General features: G+C 49.3%; 1 protein-coding gene across 2 annotated transcripts; it reads right to left on the reverse strand.

Annotated features, from left to right (window-relative positions):
• Nucleotides 1–8083: 8083 nt before the first annotated feature.
• On the reverse strand, nucleotides 8084–19013 carry HAS1 (hyaluronan synthase 1). 2 transcript variants are annotated; one of them, XM_024237526.3, is made up of 5 exons: nucleotides 18947–19013; nucleotides 14235–14939; nucleotides 11947–12172; nucleotides 11235–11367; nucleotides 8084–9080 (listed from the first exon to the last, which is right to left on the reverse strand). In XM_024237526.3, the coding sequence occupies exons 1-5, from the start codon at nucleotides 18953–18955 to the stop codon at nucleotides 8405–8407; spliced, it is 1749 nt and encodes a 582-aa protein (XP_024093294.2). In that variant the 5' UTR covers nucleotides 18956–19013; the 3' UTR covers nucleotides 8084–8404. The 2 variants fall into 2 exon arrangements, with proteins under 2 accessions (XP_024093294.2, XP_024093293.2); XM_024237525.3 differs by having other exon boundaries at nucleotides 14235–14942.
• Between the last annotated feature and the right edge of the window lie 2422 nt (nucleotides 19014–21435).

Raw genomic sequence — 21435 nt, forward strand, 5'->3', positions numbered from 1 at the left:
GATTGTTTCATCTCTGAAGGTGGTCACTACTAACTCAGGTAGGAGGAGGTGCAGCAAGCCCACACATGCCCAGATGAATATGGCCCGCATAATGACAGTGATAGGCATAGCTATCCCAGTGCAAGTTAGGTGGGAACCCAGATACCCCCTCAGGTTACTGGCTGTCTCCTTGACATTTCCACCTGCAGAAGGCACCCTCAAATAGAGTCCTCCTTGTTGCCCTCAGAGGCTGTTCCTCCCCAAGGCTTTCCTCCTACCAGAAAGAGCAACACCATCCACCTAGCAGTTCAAACCAGAAACCCTGGAATCTAACTTCTCCTCCACTTCCAATTCATTTTCATTTCCAACCCTCACACTTTTTAACTCCTAAATATCTCATGAAGCTGCCTTCTCTGTGGTCCTAGTCACCCCCACCTCATGTCTGGATCACTGGAGCAGCCCCCCGCCTCTCCTTGGCCACTCTCCACTGTAGCCCATTCTCTACATACCAGCAGGACTTGTTTTATTTTATTTTATTTTTTTTGGAGACAGGATCTCAACTCCAAGGCCCAGGCTGGAGTGCAGTGATGTGATGTCAGCTCACTGCAACCTCCGCCTCCCGGGTTCAAGCGATTCTTCTGCCTCAGCCTCCCAAGTAGCTGGGATTACAGGCATGCACCACCACACCCGGCTAATTTTTGTATTTTTAGTAGAGACGGGGTTTCACCATGTGGCCAGGCTGTTCTTGAACTCCTGACCTCAAGTGATCCACCTGCCTTGGCCTCCCAAAGTGCTGGGATTACAAGTGTGAGCCACTGAGCCCGGCCAAGGACTTAGGTTTTAAAGTGTGTCAGATTGGGTTACTCCTCTGCCCAGAATCCTTTAGTGGCTCCCTGTTGCCATTGAGACAAAATCCAATTCCTTGTCAAAGCCTCAGAGGTTCCACAGGTCTGGCCTTTGCTGACCTCACCAGCAGCCTTGTCCCGTACCCCAGGTCTGGCCTTTGCTGACCTCACCAGCAGCCTTGTCCCGTACCCCTTTCCTCCTTGATCTTGCCATCCTGCGGGTTTTCTCTGGCCTGTCCTCCTTCCTCGCATTCATCATGATACTTCTTGCTCGCATTCATCATGATACTTCTTGCTCGCATTCATCATGATACTTCTTGCTCGCATTCATCATGATACTTCTTGCTCGCATTCATCATGATACTTCTTGCTTGCATTCATCATGATACTTCTTGCTCGCATTCATCTTGATACTTCTTGCCCTCTCTAGGGTCTTGGTTCACACTGTTTCCTGCCTAGAATAATATTTTCTCCTTTTCTTTGTCTAGTTAACTCTATTATGATTTCCCCTGAGTAGCCATTACATCCATTAACCCCGTTAATCCCCTTGACAAGTCTGCAAGGCTGGCACTGTATTGACTTTACTGACTCTACCTCTCCCTCAGGCCCCTTGCTGCTTTCCAGCCCCAGTGGCCTCCTTATTTGGTCCCTGGAACATGCAAGTCTCAGTCCCATTTCCAGGCTTTTGCTGTGCTTCATACTTGAAATGACTTTCCTCTGAACGTCACAAACCCACCTCTCTCTCATTGCACAGATCCCAGATCAAATGTCCTCTTCTCTAACTACCTCTCTCTCCCTGTTTGACATTGCCCAATTTCACCTTGTTCACTGAGCTCATCTGGACCAATGTTAACTCTTTTTTTTTTCTTTTTTTTGAGTTTCACTCTTGTTGCCCAGGCTGGAGTGCAATGGCGCAATGTCGGCTCACTGCAACCTCCGCCTCCCGGGTTCAAGCGATTCTGCTGCCTCAGCCTCCCGAGTAGCTGGGATCACAGGCATGCACCACCACACCTGGCTAAATTTGTATTTTTAGATGAGACAGGGTTTCGCCATTTTGGCCAGGCTGATCTCGAACTCCTGACCTCAGGTGATCCACCTGCCTCAGCCTCCCAAAGTGCTAGGATTACAGGCTTGAGCCACCGCGCCCGGCCGTTAACTCATTTTTTAATATGGTTTTGCCTTTCCTACCTGAAAGGGAAGCTCCTTCTGAGCATGTACTCATTCTTGTTCACTGTTCTATTTCCCTTTATTGATTTGTTCGTTCAGCAAATATTTATTGAGTGCTTACTATTTTGTCATGTATTGTCAAGGCATTGTAGAGATCCCAATGAAGAAATCAGAAGAGATGAAAAGTTTGTATAGTACTCACATGGAACTTACATTCTAGTGGACAGTAAAAGAAAACTGTTTCTCTCTTTTTTTTTTTTTTTTGTTTGAGGTGGAGTCCTGGAGTGCAGTGGCACAATCTTGGCTCACTGCAGCCTTCGCCTCCTGGGTTCAAGCGATTCTCATGCCTCAGCCTCCCAAGTAGCTGGGACTACAAAGGTGTGTGCCACCATGCCCGGCTAATTTTTGTATTTTTAATAGAGACGGGGTTTCGCCATGTTGGCCAGGCTGGTCTCAAACCCCTGACCTCAAGTGATTGCTTGCCTCAGCCTCCCAGAGTGCTGAGATGATAGGTGTGAGTCACCACGCCCGGCCAGAAAACGGTTTCTCCACTTACAACATTTCTGACACTAAATGTATGGGATTCTACCTCCTGCCCCCATACCAACCAGTCCTCCAGCTCTCTGGGACACCAGTTGAGTGTCCTATAATTCATTCAGTTCTAAAATCAACAACCCAGAGTTAGCGTCGTGCTACACAGGTTTTCAGAGCTCAGGCCCACAAGACTGCCCCCACTTCAGACACCAGTCGCAAGTCAGGGGCTCCTGCAACCTGCAGCCTCCCAGCTCAGTAGTTTGCTAGAATAGCTTGAATGACTCAGGGAAACATATTTACTGGTTTATTATAAAGGAGAGTATGAAGGAAATAGGTTAATAGCCAGATGAAGAGGTAGATAGGGTGAGGTCCAGAAGGGTCCCAAGTGAAGAAGTTTCTGTCTCCATGGGAGTTGGGATGCAGCAGCGTATCAGTGCGTGGATGCATTCACCAGCCTGGAAGCTCTGCAAACCCCATAGTTTAGGGACTGTTCTGGAGGCTGCATCATGTAGGCGTGATCGCTTATTAACTCAGTCTTCACCCCTTATTCCCTCCCCAAGGACTGGAGAGGGGGGCGGGTGAGGCCGAAAGCTCCAAGCTCCTAATCATAGCCTAGTCTCACTGGTGAGCAGCGCTCATCCAGGAGACCACCAAGAGTCACTTGAGTAGGACAAATGATGCTGTTATCACCCAGGAAATTGAAGAGATAAGGAGCTCTATGTAAGACGCTTCTGTTGCCCACATCACTGCAGAAAGTACAAGGGTTTAAGACTGTCAGAAACCAGGAACAGACACCAAGTATGTATTTCTTACTATGTCACAGACAATAAGAAAACAAAGTAAAATACGAAATATGGTAATATGTGTGATGGAGAAGATAAGCAGAGAAATGGAATATGGGGCCGGGGGAAGCAGCATAGGATCTTTGGAGAAACCCTCACTGAGAAAGTGACATTTGAATAAAAACTTGAAGGGGATGACGGTATGAGCCATTATGGATATTTGTGTGAAGAGTCTTCCAGGTGGCCAGGCGAGGTGACTCATGCCTGTAATCCCAACACTTTGGGAGGCTGAGACGGGTGGATTACCTGAGGTCAGGAGTTCGAGACCAGCCTGGCCAACATGGTGAAACCGTGTCTCTACTAAAAATACAAAAATTAGCCTGGTGTGGTAGCACATGCCTGTAATCCCAGCTAGTCAGGAGGCTGAAGCACGAGAATCGCTTGAGCTCGGGAGGCGGAAGTTGCGGTGAGCTGAGATTGTGCCATTGCACTCTGGCCTGGGCAACAGAGTGAGACTCTGTCAAAAAAAAATAATAATAAATAAAACTGTTCCAGGCAAAAATTTAAAAAGGGAAAAGCCCTGAGGCAGGAGTGCCAGGCACATGGGAGGACAGCCGGGAGGACATCCAGGAGGCCAGTGAAGCTGGAACAGGGCCTTAGGAAGTGAATACACACTGAAGTCAGAGACCATGGGGACCAGATGGTGCCACTGGCTGCTGTAAAGTCTAGACTTAACCTTTGTAAGAGATGAGGGTCGGCTGGGCGTGGTGGCTCACACCTGTAATCCCAGCACTTTGGGGGACTGAGGCTTGAGCTTGAGAGGTCAAGGCTGCAGTGAGCCATGATTACATCACTGCAGTCCAACCTGGGCTACAGAGTGAGACCCTGACTCAGAAAAAAAAAAAAAAAGGGCAAGATGCAGTGGCTCGTGTCTGTAATTCCAGCACTTTGGGAAGCCGAGGCAGGCGGATCACCTGAGGTCAGGAGTTCAAGACCAGCCTGGCCAACATGGTGAAACCCCATCTCTCCTAAAAATAAAAAATTAGCCAGGTGTGGTAGCAGGTGCCTATAATCCCAGCTACTTTGGAGGCTGAGGCAGGAGAATCGCTTGAACCCGGGACGCAGAGGTTGCAGTGAGCTGAGATTGCGCCATTGCACTCCAGCCTGGGCAAAAAGAGTGAAACTGCATCTCAAAAAAAAAAAAGGCAAAAAAAAAAAAAAAAAGATGACGTGAGTCGTGACTGCACCACTGCAGTCCAGCCTGGGCTACAGAGTGAGACTCTGTCACAAAAAAAAAAGAAAAAAGAAATAAAAGATGAGCGTCACGGGTGGCTTTTGAGCCAAGTAAGGGCAGGTCATGATTTGATTTCCGTGGCTACTGTATGGCTAAGAGACTGGGGCAAGGTGGAAGCAGGCATTGCTGTGAGGTGCTGCAGTAATCCAGGGACGAGATGCAGCCCTGGGGAACAAGGTCGTGAGGAGCAGTGGCTCTAGATATGTCTTGAAGGTAGAATCAGTGGGATTTGCTGATGGTTCAGAATGTTGGATGAGAGAAGGAGAGAGGCCAAGAGTAATCACAGTGGCACTGTCCAGTCGAACCCTCTGCCACGTTGGAAATATTCTAGATCTGCACCGTCCAGTAGCACAGCACCAGCCACATGTGGCCGTGAAGCACGTGAAAGGTGACCTGTGCAACTGAGGAACTGAATCCATAATCTTAGGTAGCTCTTCAGGCAATAAAGGATGTCAAAAAAAAAATAAAAATAAGAAAAAAATCAACTCAGGTAGCTTTAATTACTTTAACATTACATAGTTCCTGCTCTATGACAACAGAATCATAGAGGCCTATGTGAGTATTCTTACCTGTGGATCACTCTTAACTCTTTGTTTACTTGACTAAGAGCTCCTCGAAGGCAAGCTTCTTAATTGTTTCTATACTTGCAGACTTGGCAGAGTGTGTGGCATTCAGTAGGTACTTGGTGAATGTTTTGGTGACTGATGAATCAAAGAATGCATGAATGGGAAAAAAATGTTTTAGACTTCCATGTGGTAGTGGCTAGTGATGGACAGTTAACAGCTCTAGCATTTTTTGGCCTGAGCAGCTGGGAGGATGAAGTTCTGTTTACTGAGATAGGCTGATGGAGGAGCAGGTTTCACGGGGATTAGCAGGGAGGAAGGCGAGAAGATATTAGGAGTCTGGTTTGAGATGCCTATTAGGCATCCAAGTGGAAATGTCTTGGAGGCAGTTGGATATACAAGCCTGGAATTTAAGGGTGAGATCTGGTCTGAAGATCTGTTTGGGAGTCCCGTCTCCATACATGGAGCATGAATGAAGTATTCAGAGCCGTAACACTGGAGGCACAAGGGAAATGAGTATAGATGGGTAAGAGACGAGGATTAGAGGATCAAGGAAAGAAAACAAGGTGGAGGAAAGCAAGGTAACTGTGGCTTTCTGAAAGCCAAGTAGCTATGCTTGGTGGCTCACACCTGTAATCCCAGCACTTTGGGAAGCCGAGGCTGGTGGATCACTTGAGGTCACGAGTTTGAGACCAGCCTGGCCAACATGGTGAAACCCCGTCTCTACTAAAAATACAAAAATCAGCTGGGTGTGGTGGCACATGCCTGTAATCCCAGCTACTTGGAAGGCTGAGGCAGGAGAATTGCTTGAACCTGGGAGGCAGAGGTTGCAGTGAGCTGAGTTCACACCACTGAACTGCAGCCTGGGCAACAGAGCAAGATCCCGTCTCAAAAAAGGAAAAAAGGAAGTCAAGTAAAGAAAGCATTTCAAGGAGGAGTGATCAACTGTGTCAGATACAGCCAAATCATGAAATAGGGCTGAGAATTGGCTATTGGTTTTAGCAATGTGGATATCATTGATGAACTTGACAAGAGCAGTTTCTATGGAGAACTAGGGGAAAGCATGACCATCTGATTGGCTTCGGTTTAAGAGTTAATGGAAGTCAACATCATTAGTCATTAGGGAAGGGCAAATCAAAACCACAATGAAATGCCACTTCACACCTTCGAGGAAGGCTGTAATCAAAAAGTCGGGTAATACAAAATGTAGCAAGGGTGTAGAGAAATTAGAACCCTCATACATTGCTGGTGGGAATGTAAAATGGTACAGTCCCTGTGCAAAACAGTCTAGCAGTTCCTCAAAAAAATTAAACATAGAATTAACATAGGACCCAGCAATTCAATTTCTAAGTATATACCCCAGAAAATTAAAAAGCTGTGCCCACACCAAAACTTGTACATGAATGTTCATAGTAGCATCATTCATACAGCCAAGAGGTGGAGACATCCCAAATGTCCATCAACTGATAAATACATAAACACAATGCAATATAGCCATACTGTGGAATATTATTTGGCCATAAAAAGGAATGAATCAGTGATACATGCAACAACATGGATGAATCTTGATATACTAAATGAAAGAAGTCACAAAAAAAGCACATACTGCAGGATTGCATTGATATGAAATAGCCAGAATAGGTAAATCTATAAAGAGAAAGCAGATGAACAGCTGCCCAGGTCTTAGGGGGATAAGGGGTGAGAAAGGAGAAGTGAGCTGCCAGTGGGTATGGGGTTCCTTTTGTGGGGTGATGAAAATGTTCTAAAATTAGATTATGGTGGTGGCTGTGCAAACCTGTAAACTTACTAAAAACCATTGACTTGTACACTTCTTTTTTTTAGATAGAGTCTCATTCTGTCACCCAGGCTGGAGTGCAGTGGCATGATCTCAGCCCACTGCAACCTCTGCCTCCCAGGTTCTAGTGATTGTCCTGCCTCAGCCTCCTGAGTAGCTGGGATTACAGGCACATGCCACCATGCCTGGCTAATTTTTTTGTATTTTTACTAGAGATGGGGTTTCGCCATGTTGGCCACACTGGTCTCAAACTCGTGACCTCAAGTGGTTTCCCAGCCTCGGCCTCCCAAAGTGCTGGGATTACAGGTGTGAGCCACCGTGCCCAGTCAAATTGTACAGTTTGACTGAGTGAACTCTGTGCGAGATAAATTGGAGACAAATATGGACAACTCTCCCAAGGAAATTTGCTATTAACAGAAATAGAAATGGAACATTTGTTACAGGGAAACTGAGGTCAAGAGTGGGAGTCCTAAAAATGGGAGAGTAACAATATGTTCAGATGCTGATGGGAAAGGCTCCGAAGGGAAAGGAGAATTGACGGAGGATCAGGTGGAAAGAACTGCTGGAGTGAAGTCTTTGAGCAGACAAAGAGGACATAGGGTCTGGTGCCCTGATGGAAGAGGTTGGCATTGGCTTGGAGCACAGACAGGTCACCCTCAGCAACAGGAAGAAGGTGGAGTGTATGGACACAGGGGCAAATGAGTGGGAAGACGTGGAGATGGGGACTCCAGCAAAAGTTTTCTTTTTTAGCCCCTATTTTCTCAGTGAGATAGGAAGCCAGCTAAGAGGCCGGGGGAGGAGGTGCTGGAGGTTTGAGGAGAAAAGGGATGTGTTACCTTTCTAAGCAGGCGGACCAGAGATAAAAGCACCATCTGCAATACCTGACAGTGCGCGGCAGGTGGCAGGTGCTTTGTAAGTACCCGTGAGTGAGTGAGTTGAGTAATTTAACCCTCACACCAACCCTGCCTCATGGGATTAATAATCCCTGTTTTCAAAAGAGGGAACCCCAGGTTCCAAGGAAGGAGAGTGTCTTGTCCAGGTTCAAACGGCTAGCACCCAGCACTGAGCCCAGCGTCCCCAATTCTCAATCATCCAGTCCCCTTAGTTCTCAAAAAGGAGGAGGCTGGGGGAAAATAAATAAAATTCTTTATTACATCCTGATCACACAGTAGAAATGGAGATTAAATAAGAACGAGGAGAAAGCAGGACCCTTTCCCCTCCACTCCTCAAATCCCACACCCTGACCAATAAATACCCTCCCTAGAGACCCAGAAGTCCTAGTCCCAATATAGTCCAGACTGAAGAATCTTGGGCTGACCCCCTCGTTTTGCAGAGGAGGGAAACTGAGGCCCAGAGAACCACCAAGCAAGTTCGTGGCTCGGGGCCCTGCAGGTCTCCTCTGGCCTCCCCTGAAGACCCTTGAGGCGGCATCCGCGTGGCTGGATTCACACCTGGACGCGGTAGCCCCCGGTCCGCCGCCGGCAAAGCCTCCGCACGCCCACCCAGTACAGAGTCAACATGACTACCCAGTAGCCCACGTAGGCGCCGGCCCCCGCGGCCAAGTGGTAGGCCTCGGCTGCGCGGGAAGGGCCGCTCCAGTCGGCCCTGACCTCGTGTGCCACGCTGCGGACCAGGCCCCCAAGCAGCAGCAGCGCCCAGAGCGCCAGGGGCAGCAGAGGGACGTAGTTAGCAGCCAGCTTCCGCCGGCCCGAGGTGCCCCAGCCACTCTGGTTCATGGTGACTAGCGCCAGGAACTTGGCAGGCAGGAGGCCACACATGTAGAGGGGTGCGTAGAGCGACAGCAGCACCATGCGCAGGCAGCCCCGCAGCCAGGCCGCGAAGGCCGCCTTGGCCAGTGCCACGCCCTGCACGCATAGCAGCACCCACAGCAGCGCCCACGGGCGGCCCGCGTAGAACAGACGCAGCACAGTGGCCGCCACGAAGAAGGGGAATAGGCCGGAGACCACCGCCTCGTAGGTCATCCACGCATGGTGCCGGTGCCACCACAGCGCGTTGTACAGCCACTCACGGAAGTACGACTTGGACCAGCGTGTCTGCTGGCTCAGCCACCGCAGGAAGGACGAGGGCGTCTCTGAGTAGCAGCGGGACCTGGAGGTGTACCTGCACGGGGGCGAGAAATGAGAGCATCATCGCGTGCTCCTTGGGGCCTGGGCAGGATTCTGGAGGCAGAAATGACCACTGTGGATGGCCACTGGGGGCGAGTTTCTTAACCTCTCTAGGCCTCAGTGTTCTCATGTGTAGAATAGGGTGGATAATGGTTCCTAGGCCTGGACGCAGTGGCTCACTCCTGTAATCCCAGCACTTTGAGAGGCTGAGGGATAAGGAGTTCAAGACCAGCCTGGGCAACATAGCAAGACCCCATCTCTACTAAATAAATAAATAAATAAATAAGCACCAATGGGTGGGATGCAATGGCTCATGCCTGTATTCCCAGCACTTTAGGAGGCCGAGGTAGGGGGATCACTTGAGGCTAAGAGTTTGAGATCAGCCTAGGCAACATAGTGAGACCCCATCTCTTAAAAAAAAAAAAAAAAAAAATTAGCCAGGTGTGGTGGCCTGTAGTCCCAGCTATTTGGGAGGCTGAGATGGGAGAATTTCTTGAGCTCAGGAGTTTGAGGCTGCAGTGAGCCATGATCGTGCCCCTGCACTCCAGCCTGAGCCTGGGCAACACAGCAAGACTCTATCTAAAAAAATAAAAAATAAAAAAAAAATTTAAAAAAAGGCTCTCATAAGACAAGGATACTGTAAGGATTGAATGAAATTAAACACCAAGTGCTTAGGACCAGTAGATAGTATTTGCTCAATAAATGTTAGCTACTTCTGTTTTTACTATGACTAATACCATTACTATTGCTGTTACTAATATCATGTTGGTTACTGACACTATTACTATCACTAACATATTACTAATACTGCCATGCTTACTATTACTGGCAGGCCCTATAGTGAGGAGCAGGATGGGCGTGGTTGCTACCCAGGGTAGTCTATGTATTAGAACTTCTCAAGGGAACCATCAGGCCTCCTTCCTGTTTTGTGGCAGACATCATTAATCAATCCCTGCATGGTTTCCAGCCAAGCCCACACAAGACTAGAATCCTGGGCATTACTTGACAGTGTCTAGTCTCCTTCCCCTGTGTCACTTGGCATCCTCAGTGGCCTCCCTGCTTCCGACCTTGCCTTTTGTAGTCTGTACCCAAAACAGCTGCCAGAGGGATCCCATTACAACGTGTCACTTCTCTGCTTAAAACCCTCTCATGGCTCCCTCATGTTAGTCAGAGTCCTTAGACCTACAAGCCTTTCATGAGTGGACCCCTCCTTAACTCTCCATCCTGCTCTCCTAATACTCCCCCAGTTCAGTGCTCCAGCCACACTATTCTCAGCCTTGAGCCCCATCCTACCTCGGGCACTCCACTTAACACTTCACTCCCCACCCCAAAACTTCCTATCCACCCCCCTGCCCGGCATTATTTATCTCCATAACACATATCATGAACATACTGTATGTTCTACTTATTTATTTCTTGTGTGTCTCCCCAGCTGATGTAATCAATTGGTGTCCTGTCTGCCTATTGCTGTATCCCTGCAGCTTAAACATTCTAGAGACCTAGTGAATATTTGTTGAGTGAATTCATGCATGGATTCCCTTGGATTATCCCAAGTCCCCTCTGGGTCTCTCAGTGGACCTGGCTTTGCAGAAATCACTCTCCCCCGAACTTCACGTGGTCTAGATCATCCTCCCCTGAGTCTCATGGAATTACTTGTCTTCTCTTGAAGAACTCACTAGAGTTCAGGTGCTCCCCTTCTCTCACTTGATTCTTTCTCCACGGCTCTCTCACTAGTTAGACCCCACTCTATCCATTTGTCTCTTGCCCTTCCTACTTCACTCCCCACTGTGCTACCTTGGTCTCCATGGCAGAACCAACTCACCCTATCTCAGTTCTAGGTGGAATTCTCTACCCTCACCTTGCCTCTCTTGGTAGAGTTCACTGCATTCCATGATTCAATGCAAATGCCAGCCTTTTCCCTTATAGTGTCTTCCCCTCTCCCCTAATATCTCACTTGGTAGAGTCCATTGGCTCAATGCAAATGGCCCCTCTGCCCATTATGGTATCCTTCTCTCTCCTCTAAAGTCTCACTTGATAGAGCCCATTGTCTGGTGAGTTACTTCGGATTTGGAGAACTCTCAGCATGCACACACGCTAGGATATTCATTGGCCTCCACACATACCCAACCACCTGGTCCCCTCAGCTTACTTGGTAGCGTAACCCATGCTGAGCATGCGGTTGGTGAGGTGCCGGTCATCCCCAAAAGTACAGTGGGTGCCCAGGAACTTCTGGTTGTACCAGGCCTCAAGAAACTGCTGCAAGAGGTTGTTCCTATATAGGCCTGGGTGGAAGGGAGGTGTGAAAGAGTGTAAGCCTCTGCTGTCACCAACACCAACTCCAATGCTGTTTCCAGCCCCAACCCCATCTCCAGTTCCAACCCCATCCTCAGTCATCATAATCTCAATCTCAGCACTATCTCCAATCCCATCTCCAGCCCCAATCCTGTCCTCAACCTCATACCCACTCCAACTTGCCTGTCATTGAGCTATACCCACTGTGACTGCAAACCTGCCCACCCCAGTCTCATCACCAATCCCATATCCATTCTCAGCCCCATCCAAAACCCACTGCAACCTCAAACCTGGCTCCAACTCTGTCTTTGACTCCAAGCCTATCCCATCTTCTTCCCCAGCCCCAGCCCCAATCGTCATCCATATCCTTTCTCCAACCTCACTCCCCACACCAAACTCAGCTCGACCCCAAGCAGCATCCTCACCGCCAGCTTCCAGTTTTATTCCATCCCCAATTCCTGCCCTGCTGCATCTTTGTTCCCAACCCCAGTCACATCCTCAGCCCCATCCGGCTTCTCTTCTCCCTTTCCACCCCATCCATGGCCCTCCCAATCTCTGCCCCTGCTTACCTAGAGGACCGCTGATGCAGGACACACAGTGGAAGTAGCTCTGACAAGCCCGCTCCACATTGAAGGCTACCCAGTATCTCAGGCTGCTTAGGAAGCTGACCCAGGAGTCCAGAGGGTTAAGGATGCGCACGTCCCCACCAACAGCCCCTACCCAGGGGTCCTCGTCCAGTACCCGCACGAGCTCCAGCAGTGCCATGGGGTCCAACCTTGTGTCTGAGTCACAGACCTGTGAGGTGGAAGGGGCCAGGATCAGCACAGACCCCTGCATCAGGCTGATGCTTGAGAGGAGGGTACCAAGGGGTGCGATGCAGCTGGGGCACTCTGCAACCCATCTGAACGTAATTTTGAGATTTTTTTTTAGTCATTTTCAATGTGTAATCACAGTTTAACATGTACTCCAAGATGCACATCCTTGTATGAACATGAACAATAAGACATATACCATCTCCTCTGGTGTGTGAGTGAGACCCCTAACTTGCTACTAAGCAATAGAATATGGCAGAAGTTATGGGATGTAACTGCCATGATTATATTACCTAATATGGAAATGGTGAATAGGTTTTGCAATGTAATTAAGTCCCCAAATCTCTTGACTATAAGTTAATCAAAAGGAGATTATCCTGGGTGGGCCTGACCTAATCAGGAGAACCTTTAAAAGCAGATCTAGAAGTCAGAGAGTCTCCTTGCTGGCCTTGAAGAGGCCAGCTACTGCTACTATGAGTTCTGTGGCTGCAAGAAAGTCAATTCTGCCAACCAACGAATACATAAGCTTAAAAGATAACCCCAAGCCTTAAAAAAGACCCAGCTCCAGCTGACACCTTGATTGCAACCTGGTGATATCCTGAAAAAAGGACCCAGTTGAGCTGTGCTGACTCTTGGCTCATAGAAACTATGAGATAATAAATGTGTTTTGTTCAAGCTGCCAAGCATATGGTAACTTGCTATGCAGCAATGGAAAACTAATATAATGCATTAGAATTGCTACACCAGGCCGGGTGTGGTGGCTCACACCCGTAATCCCAGCACTTTGGGAGGCTGAAGTGGGCAGATCACCTGAGGTCAGGAGTTTGAGACCAGCCTAGCCAACATGGTGAAACCCTGTCTCTACAAAAATACAAAAATTAGCTGGGCATGATGGCAAGTGCCTGTAATACCAGCTACTGGGGCGGCTGAGGTGGGAGAATCACTTGAACCCAGGAGGTGGAGGTTGCAGTGAGCCGAGATTGAAGCATTGCACTCCAGCCTGGGCAACAGAGTGAGATTCCATCTCAAAAAAAAAAAAAAAAAAAAAAAGACTGCTACACCAAATGGGATGGATGAATGAGTAAATAAATGAAATTAATCTGTATATTGAATACATAGATAGATGGCTGAATGGATGAACGAAAGAATCTCAACACTGAAGGAGGGGAAAGGAAGGAGGGAAGAAGGAAAGAAGAAAGGGAACAAATCTCCACATTTAATAGATAAATGAATGAATAAATGAGTAAATGATCTCCATATGGGATGAATAGATGGGTATATCCATGAGTGAGTGAAGAAAAAGAATTTCTACACTGAATGAAGTAAGGAAGAACTTTTATTTATTTATTTATTTATTTATTATTTATTTATTTATTTATTTATTTGAGAGGGAGTTTTGCTCTTGTTGCCCAGGCTGAAGTGCAGTGGTGCGATCTCGGCTCACCGCAACCTCCGCCTCCCGGGTTCAAAAGATTCTTCTGCCTCAGCCTTCTGAGTAGCTGGGATTAATTACAAGCACTCGCCACCACGCTCGGCTAATTTTTGTATTTTTAGTAGAGACAGGGTTTCACCATGTTGGCCAGGCTAGTCTAGAACCCCTGACCTCAGGTGATCCCCCCACCTCAGCCTCCCAAAGTGCCCGGCTGGAAGGACTTAATTTTACATTGAATGTATGGATAACTGAATCAGTGGATGAACGGATGAATGAACAAATGAATCTCTATATTGAATGGATGGATAGACGAATGGATGAGTCAAGAATGTGTGAAATTGTCTCTTCCTGGAATGCAGGTGAATGAAGAAAGGAAAGAATGCCTCTACATTGAATGGGTAAATGAATGAATAAATGAACGAATGATCTCCATATTGGCTAAAGGGATAGATGGATGCATGAAAGAACGAGTGAGGGAAAGAATCTCTCCACTGCATGGATGAATGAATAAAGAAAGGGAGAGTCATTCAAATCTGTACATTGAAGGAAAGACCCCAGGAAAGTGGGATTTGGGTGTTCGGGTCACGAGTGGGCTGAAGGCGCCTGTACTCACCTGCACGTAGTCCACCGAGTCTCCGAGCGCCTTGAAGGCTGTGTACATGACCTCGCGCTTGCCGCCCCAGCGCTGCGCCACGCACACGCACCTGCGAGTCCTCACCAGCGCCTCCACCGCCAGCCGCCCGGGATCCTCCGCCTCCACCTCCCGGTAGGCTCCAGCGCCCACCGCGCCCGCCGCCGCGGGTTCCCAGGGCTGGTGGTAGTTGCCGTCCCACACGTACGTGGCGGGGTCCTCGTCAGCGAAGACCTCGCGGAACATGTCGACCATGTAGAGGTCCTCGGCGCGGTTGCCATCCACCACCATGAGGACGCGCAGCCGCGCGCGCGGGTACAGCAGGGCGCGGGCGGATGCCAGGCACTGGCGCAGGTACGCGGGGTCCTCCTGGTAGGCGGAGATGGTCAGCGCCACGCTGCGTGCGGTGGCTGCATCCAGGGGCCCCCGCGCCGTCGCGCGCCGCGCCGCCGCCGCCACCCGCCGGTGCTCCAGGTACGCGAAGAGGCTCTGCGCCATCAGGTGCGCTGAAAGGAAGGCCCCGTAGAGGCCGAAGGCCAGGAGGCCGTAGCGATCGGAGGCCAGCGGCACCCCGGCGGCGTAGGCCCAGGTCATGAGGCCCAGGATGAGCAGGGCGAAGGCGATGGTCAGCACCCTCCGGGCCAGGCCGGAGCAGCGGCGGGCTGCAGGAGTGGGCTTGGGCGCGTCCTGCTGGGAGCGAGAGGGGAAAGGAAGGGGCATGAGTCCCGGGGGCATGAGCCTCCTCCGGGAGAAGATTAAAAATCCCTTCCTTCTTTCCCTCCTTCCCTTCCCCTCCCCTCCCTCCCTCTCTCCCTCTCTCCCTCCCTCCCTCTGTCCTTCCTTCTCTTTCTTTATCTTTCTCTCTCTCTCTGTGTCTGTCTCGCTGTCTCTCTCTCGCGCTCTCGCTCTCCTTTTCTCTCTCTCTCCTTTCGTTTTTTTTTTTTTTCTTTTGAGACAGGGTCTCACTTCAGCCTAGTGTCGCCATCTCGGCTCACTGCAGCCTCAGCTTCCCGAGCTCAAGCTCAGCCTCCCACCTCAGCCTCCCGAGTAGCTGGGACTACAAAGCGTGTGCCACAACTCCTGGCTAATTTTTAAATTTTTGGTAGAGCCGGGGGTCTCCCTACGTTACCTAGGCTGGTCTGGAACCCCTGGGCTCAAGTGACATGGCTGCCCCGACCTCCCTAAGTGCTGGGATTACAGGCATGAGCTACCTCGCCGGGCCCAAAATTATTTTCATTAACGAAAATAATTGGAGCAAATAGCTATCTAGGCTTCATGCTGATTAGATTCCTTCTTTTCATTATTATTTATTTATTTTTATAGACAGGGTCTTGCTCTGTCGCCCAGGCTGGGGTGCAGTGGCACCATCATAGCTCACTGTAGCTTCTAACTCCTAGGCTCTGGCGATCCCCTCACCCCAGTCTCCCAAGAAGCTAGGACCACAAGGCTGGAGTCACAATGCCTTGCTAATTAAAAAAAAAAAAAAAAATTAGAGGAGGGGTCTCACTATGTCACCTAGGCCCCAGTCTCCCAAAGTTCTATGAATACAGGCATGAGCCACCAAGCCCAGCCTGATTTTGTTCCTTCCAATACAACTTTTTTCCACGTTTTGAAATCTCTTAAATCCGTGAGGATGATTGCATGCGATGGAGTGTCACAATTTAATTACTAGGGCGTTTCCCTCCTCTTTGTTAGTGGCACATACAATGAGGATTTATCTCCCAATCAAAGGTTTCTTAGGGTAATGCTGTGTACCAGTCCCTGCGCTAAGCCTTTAAGATGAAGGAATTTATTTTAATCTTTACAACAGCGCTGTAAGGTAGGTACTGTTATTATTATCCCCATTCTACAGATGAGGCAACTGAGTCACACAGAGGTTCAGCAATTTGCCCAAGGTCATCCCTGGAAAGCAGAGGAGCCTGGATTTGAACCCTAGGAATCGAATCGCTAAACCTCTAGCCCTCGGGAGAGCCCTGGGGGACAGATAGTGCTCGCTGCCACCATACAGGTGGCCAAACTGAGGACTGATTGGCCAGAAGGAGTGGCTTGCACAAGATCAGCAGCCCACGGTGGAGGACTCTTCTCTCTGACTTTCCAGAGGCATAGCCTGGTTCTCCTTTTCCACTGCCCAACTCCCCAGCAGAACCAGGTGCCCCAGTAAATGTTGCTGGAAGAGCCCAGAATCAGAGGAAAAAGTACTTTCTGTGTGCCAGACACTATTGTACAACAACCTTAATATATATATATATGTATAATTTTTTTAAATTGAGGTGGGGGCCAGACACTGTGGCTCACGCCTGTAGTCCCAGCACTTTGGGAGGCCAAGGCGGGTGGATCACCTGAGGTCAGGAGTTCAAGATTAGCCTGGCTAACATGGTGAAACCAAAATACAAAAATTAGCCAGGCTTGGTGGCGCATGACTGTAGTCTCAGCTCCTCAGAAGGCTAAGGCAGGAGAATTGCTAGAACCCCTGAGGTGGAGGTTGCAGTGAGCCAAGATGGCACCACTACACTTCAGCCTGGGTGACAGTGTGAGACTCCATCTCGAAATAATAATAATAATAATTGAGACAGGGTCTTGCTGTGTTGCTCAGGCTGGTCTCGAACTCCCAGGCTCCAGCGATCCTCCTACCTTGGCCCCCTAAAGTGCTGGGATTACAGGCGTGAGCTACTGCACCCGGTCTCTACAACAACCTTATAAGGCAGGTACCTTTACTGTCTTCTGTTACAGATGAGGAAACTGAGACACTGAGAGGCAAATACTTTTACCCAAGGTCACTCAGGTAATAAGCAGAGTTAGAAGTAAAACTCAGGCAGTCTGGCTCTGGCGTCCCCTCTACGCTAAACTGCCTCCTATGCCACCCGTTCGTGCCTCATAGGCTTACTATGGGTTATTTAAGTGTGTCATTAAGATGTAGATCTTTGTGTCCAACACAGGTGTCACCAGCCACATGTATCTACCAAGTACTTGAAATGCAGCCAGTATCCCGAGGAACTGAGTTTTAAATTTTATTTAATTTTAATTCATTTAAATTTAAAAACTCTTACTTGATTCAGTATTGGAAAGCTTTTAAATATGTCTGGAACAAGTTGCATCTACGATGCCCCTTTTATAACTGTAAATTTTATAAAATCTAAACACAGATTAGGTATTTCCAATGAAAAGATAGCATCTAAGTGAGAAGTGCTATGAACACACTGGATTTTAAAGCCCAAGTCTGGGGAAAAGAAAGTAAAATAGCTCATTAACATTTATGTATTGATTACATATTGAAATGATCATATCTTATACGTAGCAGGAGTCAGTATGCTAAGACCTGCTACAGCCTGCAGGCTAAGAATTTTGGGGGTGTGTTTTTAGATGGTTTTTGAAAGCCAAAAGAAGAATAATAGTTTGTGGAGCATGAAAAATATGAAGTTCAAATTTCAGTGTCCTTAAAGGAAGTTTTATTTGCATACAACCACATTCATTTGTTTATACATCATCTGTGGCTGATTCTACATTTACAACATCGAAGTTGAGTACTTTCAAAAGAGACCAGATGGCCCCCAAAAGCCTCAAATATTTAATATTGGGCCCTTTATTAAAAAAATATGCTGGCCCCTGACACACTGGGTTAAATAAAAATATATTATTAAAATTAATTTCACCTGTTTGTTTTTACTTTTTCAAATGTGGCCGCAAGAAAATTTTAAATTAGATATTGTGGTTTTCGTTACATTTCTAGAGGACAAAGCTGAGGTACAGCTTTTAAACTCTCAACATTAAACATTATTCTTTCTTCTCGAATCCCCCTTCTCTCTTCCTTTGCTTCAAACCTGGCCTTGCCAGAGTTCCTAAGGATGGCCCAGTTCATGCTGGGGATCCGGAGAGTTGATTCCAGAAACACAGATGAACACACGTGTAGACACACTCCCCTACACGTGAACTCACACACGATGAGTGACACACAGAATGAAATTACTCGTGTTCTACAGGATGACCTGAGACACTCACTCAGGCCAAACACAGTGATCCCGTGACCCCCACCGACGGCCACACAGGTGAACCTGCAAACACATGCCCCTCGGCAGGAAAAAGCAACACCAGCAAGGGACGCCCACGTGGCCACAAACACACAGAGCCCCAACTGAGAGTCTGGGGCAATGGGACGCACAGGGAAGATTTCAAGAGAAATAGTAGGTGACTGTCAAGCTGATACTGAATCAGATGAAATTGCTATTCTTCCAAGTTTAGAGTGGCTCAGTATCGGCGATTTCATTTGGTTCAACTTAATAGCTATTGAACGCATGAAACAGAAATCCATTCCCACGTGCCACAGGCAAATCCAACTCTCTTTCTCACTCAGTCTCTTTCATTCGCTCACTGTCTCACTCCCTCTTTCTCTCTGCCTCCCAGGGAACACAGACATACACAAGTTTATAGCAAGATACACAGATACAGAAATACAGACATGGCATATCTCACCTACATGTACTTGGGATGGCCGCTCACACAGGGCAATGTATACACAGACCTGCACACTCAGCCTCACATGCTCACTGTCCCCTACACACATATGGTCACTGTCACACACATGGATACACACATGAAATCATGCACACACAGTTCCCCAACACACGTGGTCACACATATGGCAGTAGTTTTCCCCACATGGCTGTATACACACACACACACACACACACACACACAACCTGTCTCATCGCAGTGGGTCTGGCCGGGCTCTCTCTTCTCTCCGGCTTGCTCTCCCAGCCTGTCTGTGGCCAGAGAGCTGGAGGGGGTCATTTGAAGACCAGCACAGGCGGGGGCGGGAGCAAGCGCTGACGTCAGTCAGGCTAAGCTGGGCCAGGGGCTCTGAGGTCATGGCCCAGCCGGGCAGCTCCACCCGCTTCCCGCTATTACTCCCACCCCCCTCAGCCAGATGGGCCTCCCTTCCCAGGCCCCTATGTCCACCCGCTCCCCTCCTCTAGTCCTCTCTGCCGTCACCCCCCTCCTCTCCCTCTCTCCTCTATGTCTTCTTCTCTCTTCCTCCCCCCTCTTGTCCCTTGTCTCCCCTGATTTTTCTCTTCCACCTCACTTGCATTTTGGGGGTTCCCCTCATCCCCCTCATCCCCTATCCCTGTATTTCCCTCCATCCCTTTCTTTCTCCCCAACCCACTATTTCTCCTCATCTCTTTATTGGTACCCTCATCTCTCTCCCCATTACCACATTTCTCCAAGTTTCTGTCTTTCTCTCCATCCCTTTCTTCCTCTCCACTTCTCTTGCCTCCTCTCACCCTCATTTCTTTCTCTTCTTGCTTTAAAGCTCTCCCCACCTCCCCCTTCTCACCTTCCCCAGTCACCCCTGCCCTGCCTCTCCCCACAGCCGCCTCTCCTGTCCCCAGAATCCATCTCTGGGTTGGGCCCCCCAGGGACATGTCTCAGCAACTGGTAGATGGAACGAAACACACACACGTGCGTGCTGTGGGTGTGCCTGTGTGTACGCTGGCCCGAGGCACAACTGCCTGGAACCAGAGCTGTGAGTGAACGTCTGTCCATTCAGCGCCTAACTGACGTGGGTCTGCGTGTGTGCACCAGGGTCTGGGGTGGAGAGCTGGGGCGCTGGGATTTGTATCCCCAGGGACTCAGGGATGAACACAGAGAGTTGTTGGTCAGCTGCCCCTGGGGAGCCAGCCGGGGTCTGTCAGTGCTCTCACCCATCAGGGAAACTGAGTCAGAGGAAGGGTGGAAAAGAGATGCGGGACCTGGGGTGCCCGGACCCCAGCCCCTCAGGACCAGATCTGTGATAAATGTCTGTTTACATGCCCTTCTTTCCATGAATTTAAAAAAAAAGACTATCTGTATCTAATTCTGTTCTTCTCTCTGCTCCTCTTACTGTGGACTATTGATGTCTCACTTTCTGCCTTGGTAGCTGCCTTGTTCTTTTCTCCCTGCCTGTGAATCCAACGACCTTTGGTGTCTGGCATGGGCCAGCTCCAGGACAGGCTGAAAGACATGGAGCAGCAGAGAGAAATTCCCCCGTCCTTCTCTCTCCTCGTCTCTCTCTCCCCAGATCTCTGTCATTTTGTATCTGTCTCCCCATCTCTGTTTCCCGGTCCATCTATCTGGGTCTCCGCCTCTGTGTATTCCTGTCTGTTTCTCCTCCTCATCCCCCCTCACAGCCATTCTCTCTCTGTTTTTACCCGGGAGTGTCTGTCCCTTTGCATTTCTGAAGTCTCCCTGACTTCCTTCTTGTGTGGCTCTCTCTCTTTCTGAGTTCCTCTCCCTGACTTTCTCACTGTGTGTCCGTGTGTGTGTGTCTTTCTCTCTGTCTCTTTTTCCCTCTATCTCCCTCTGTCTCTAGCTCTGTCTCTATCCTCCCTCCGTCTCTCTGCATCCCCATCTCTCTCTTTTTTTTTTTTTTTTTGAGATGGAGTCTCACTCTGTCACCCAGGCTGGAGTGCAGTGGCATGATCTCGGCTCACTGCAACCTCCGCCTCCTGGGTTCAAGCGATTCTCCTGCCTCAGCCTCCTGAGTAGCTGGAACTACAAGCACGCACCACCACACCCAGCTACTTTTTTGTATTTTTAGCAGAGATGGGGTTTCGCTATGTTGGCCAGGCTGGTCTCCAACTCCTGACCTCAAGTGATCCATCTGCCTTGGCCTCCCAAAGTGTTGGGATTACAGGCGTGAGCCACCACACCTATCTCTTTGTAAGGCTCTATCTCTGTATGTGTTTCTCTCTCTCTCTCTCATTCAGCTTCTCTCCATTTCTCTGTTTCTATATCTTCGTCTCTCCCTGCAGTTTCATCTCTTCCAGCCTGTCCCGGAGCGCTCCCCTGCCAGACACCAAGTCCTCACACCAAGTCCTCACACCCTGGGGTTTTCCCAAGGAGGCTGCGCCAGGCCAAGCCTCTGCCTGGGCCTGTCAGGGAGAAGGTGCATTCCCAAGGAGCCCCAACGCCCCGCCCACCCACCAGGGCGGGCCGGGCTGTGTCTGACGCTGTTGCCGGGAGCCGGGCCGCCTGGTGTCTGGCTGTGTCAGGATGATGGGTCCTCAGATGATCTGAGGCCAGCCCAGAGCAGAAGGGGAGGGTGAGTCCTCCGCCCAGTGGGAGGGGGCAGCGCAGGCTCCTCCCCAGAAGTGGGGCATTTGGCTGCCCAGCCCCCTCCCCGCCCTGCTCGGGTGGAGCAGCTGTATAA

Source organism: Pongo abelii, chromosome 20 (genome assembly GCF_028885655.2).
Source record: "Pongo abelii isolate AG06213 chromosome 20, NHGRI_mPonAbe1-v2.0_pri, whole genome shotgun sequence".
Lineage (NCBI taxonomy): Eukaryota > Metazoa > Chordata > Mammalia > Primates > Hominidae > Pongo > Pongo abelii.

Bases quoted from the DNA above. Each gene is read 5' to 3' on its own strand.
- HAS1 (XM_024237525.3), bottom strand. The intron at 12,173-14,234 runs GTGAGTACAGGC...TCCACCTCACAG, and splicing joins ACTCGGTGGACTACGTGCAG to GTCTGTGACTCAGACACAAG. The intron at 11,368-11,946 runs GTAAGCAGGGGC...CCTTCCACCCAG, and splicing joins CTGCATCAGCGGTCCTCTAG to GCCTATATAGGAACAACCTC.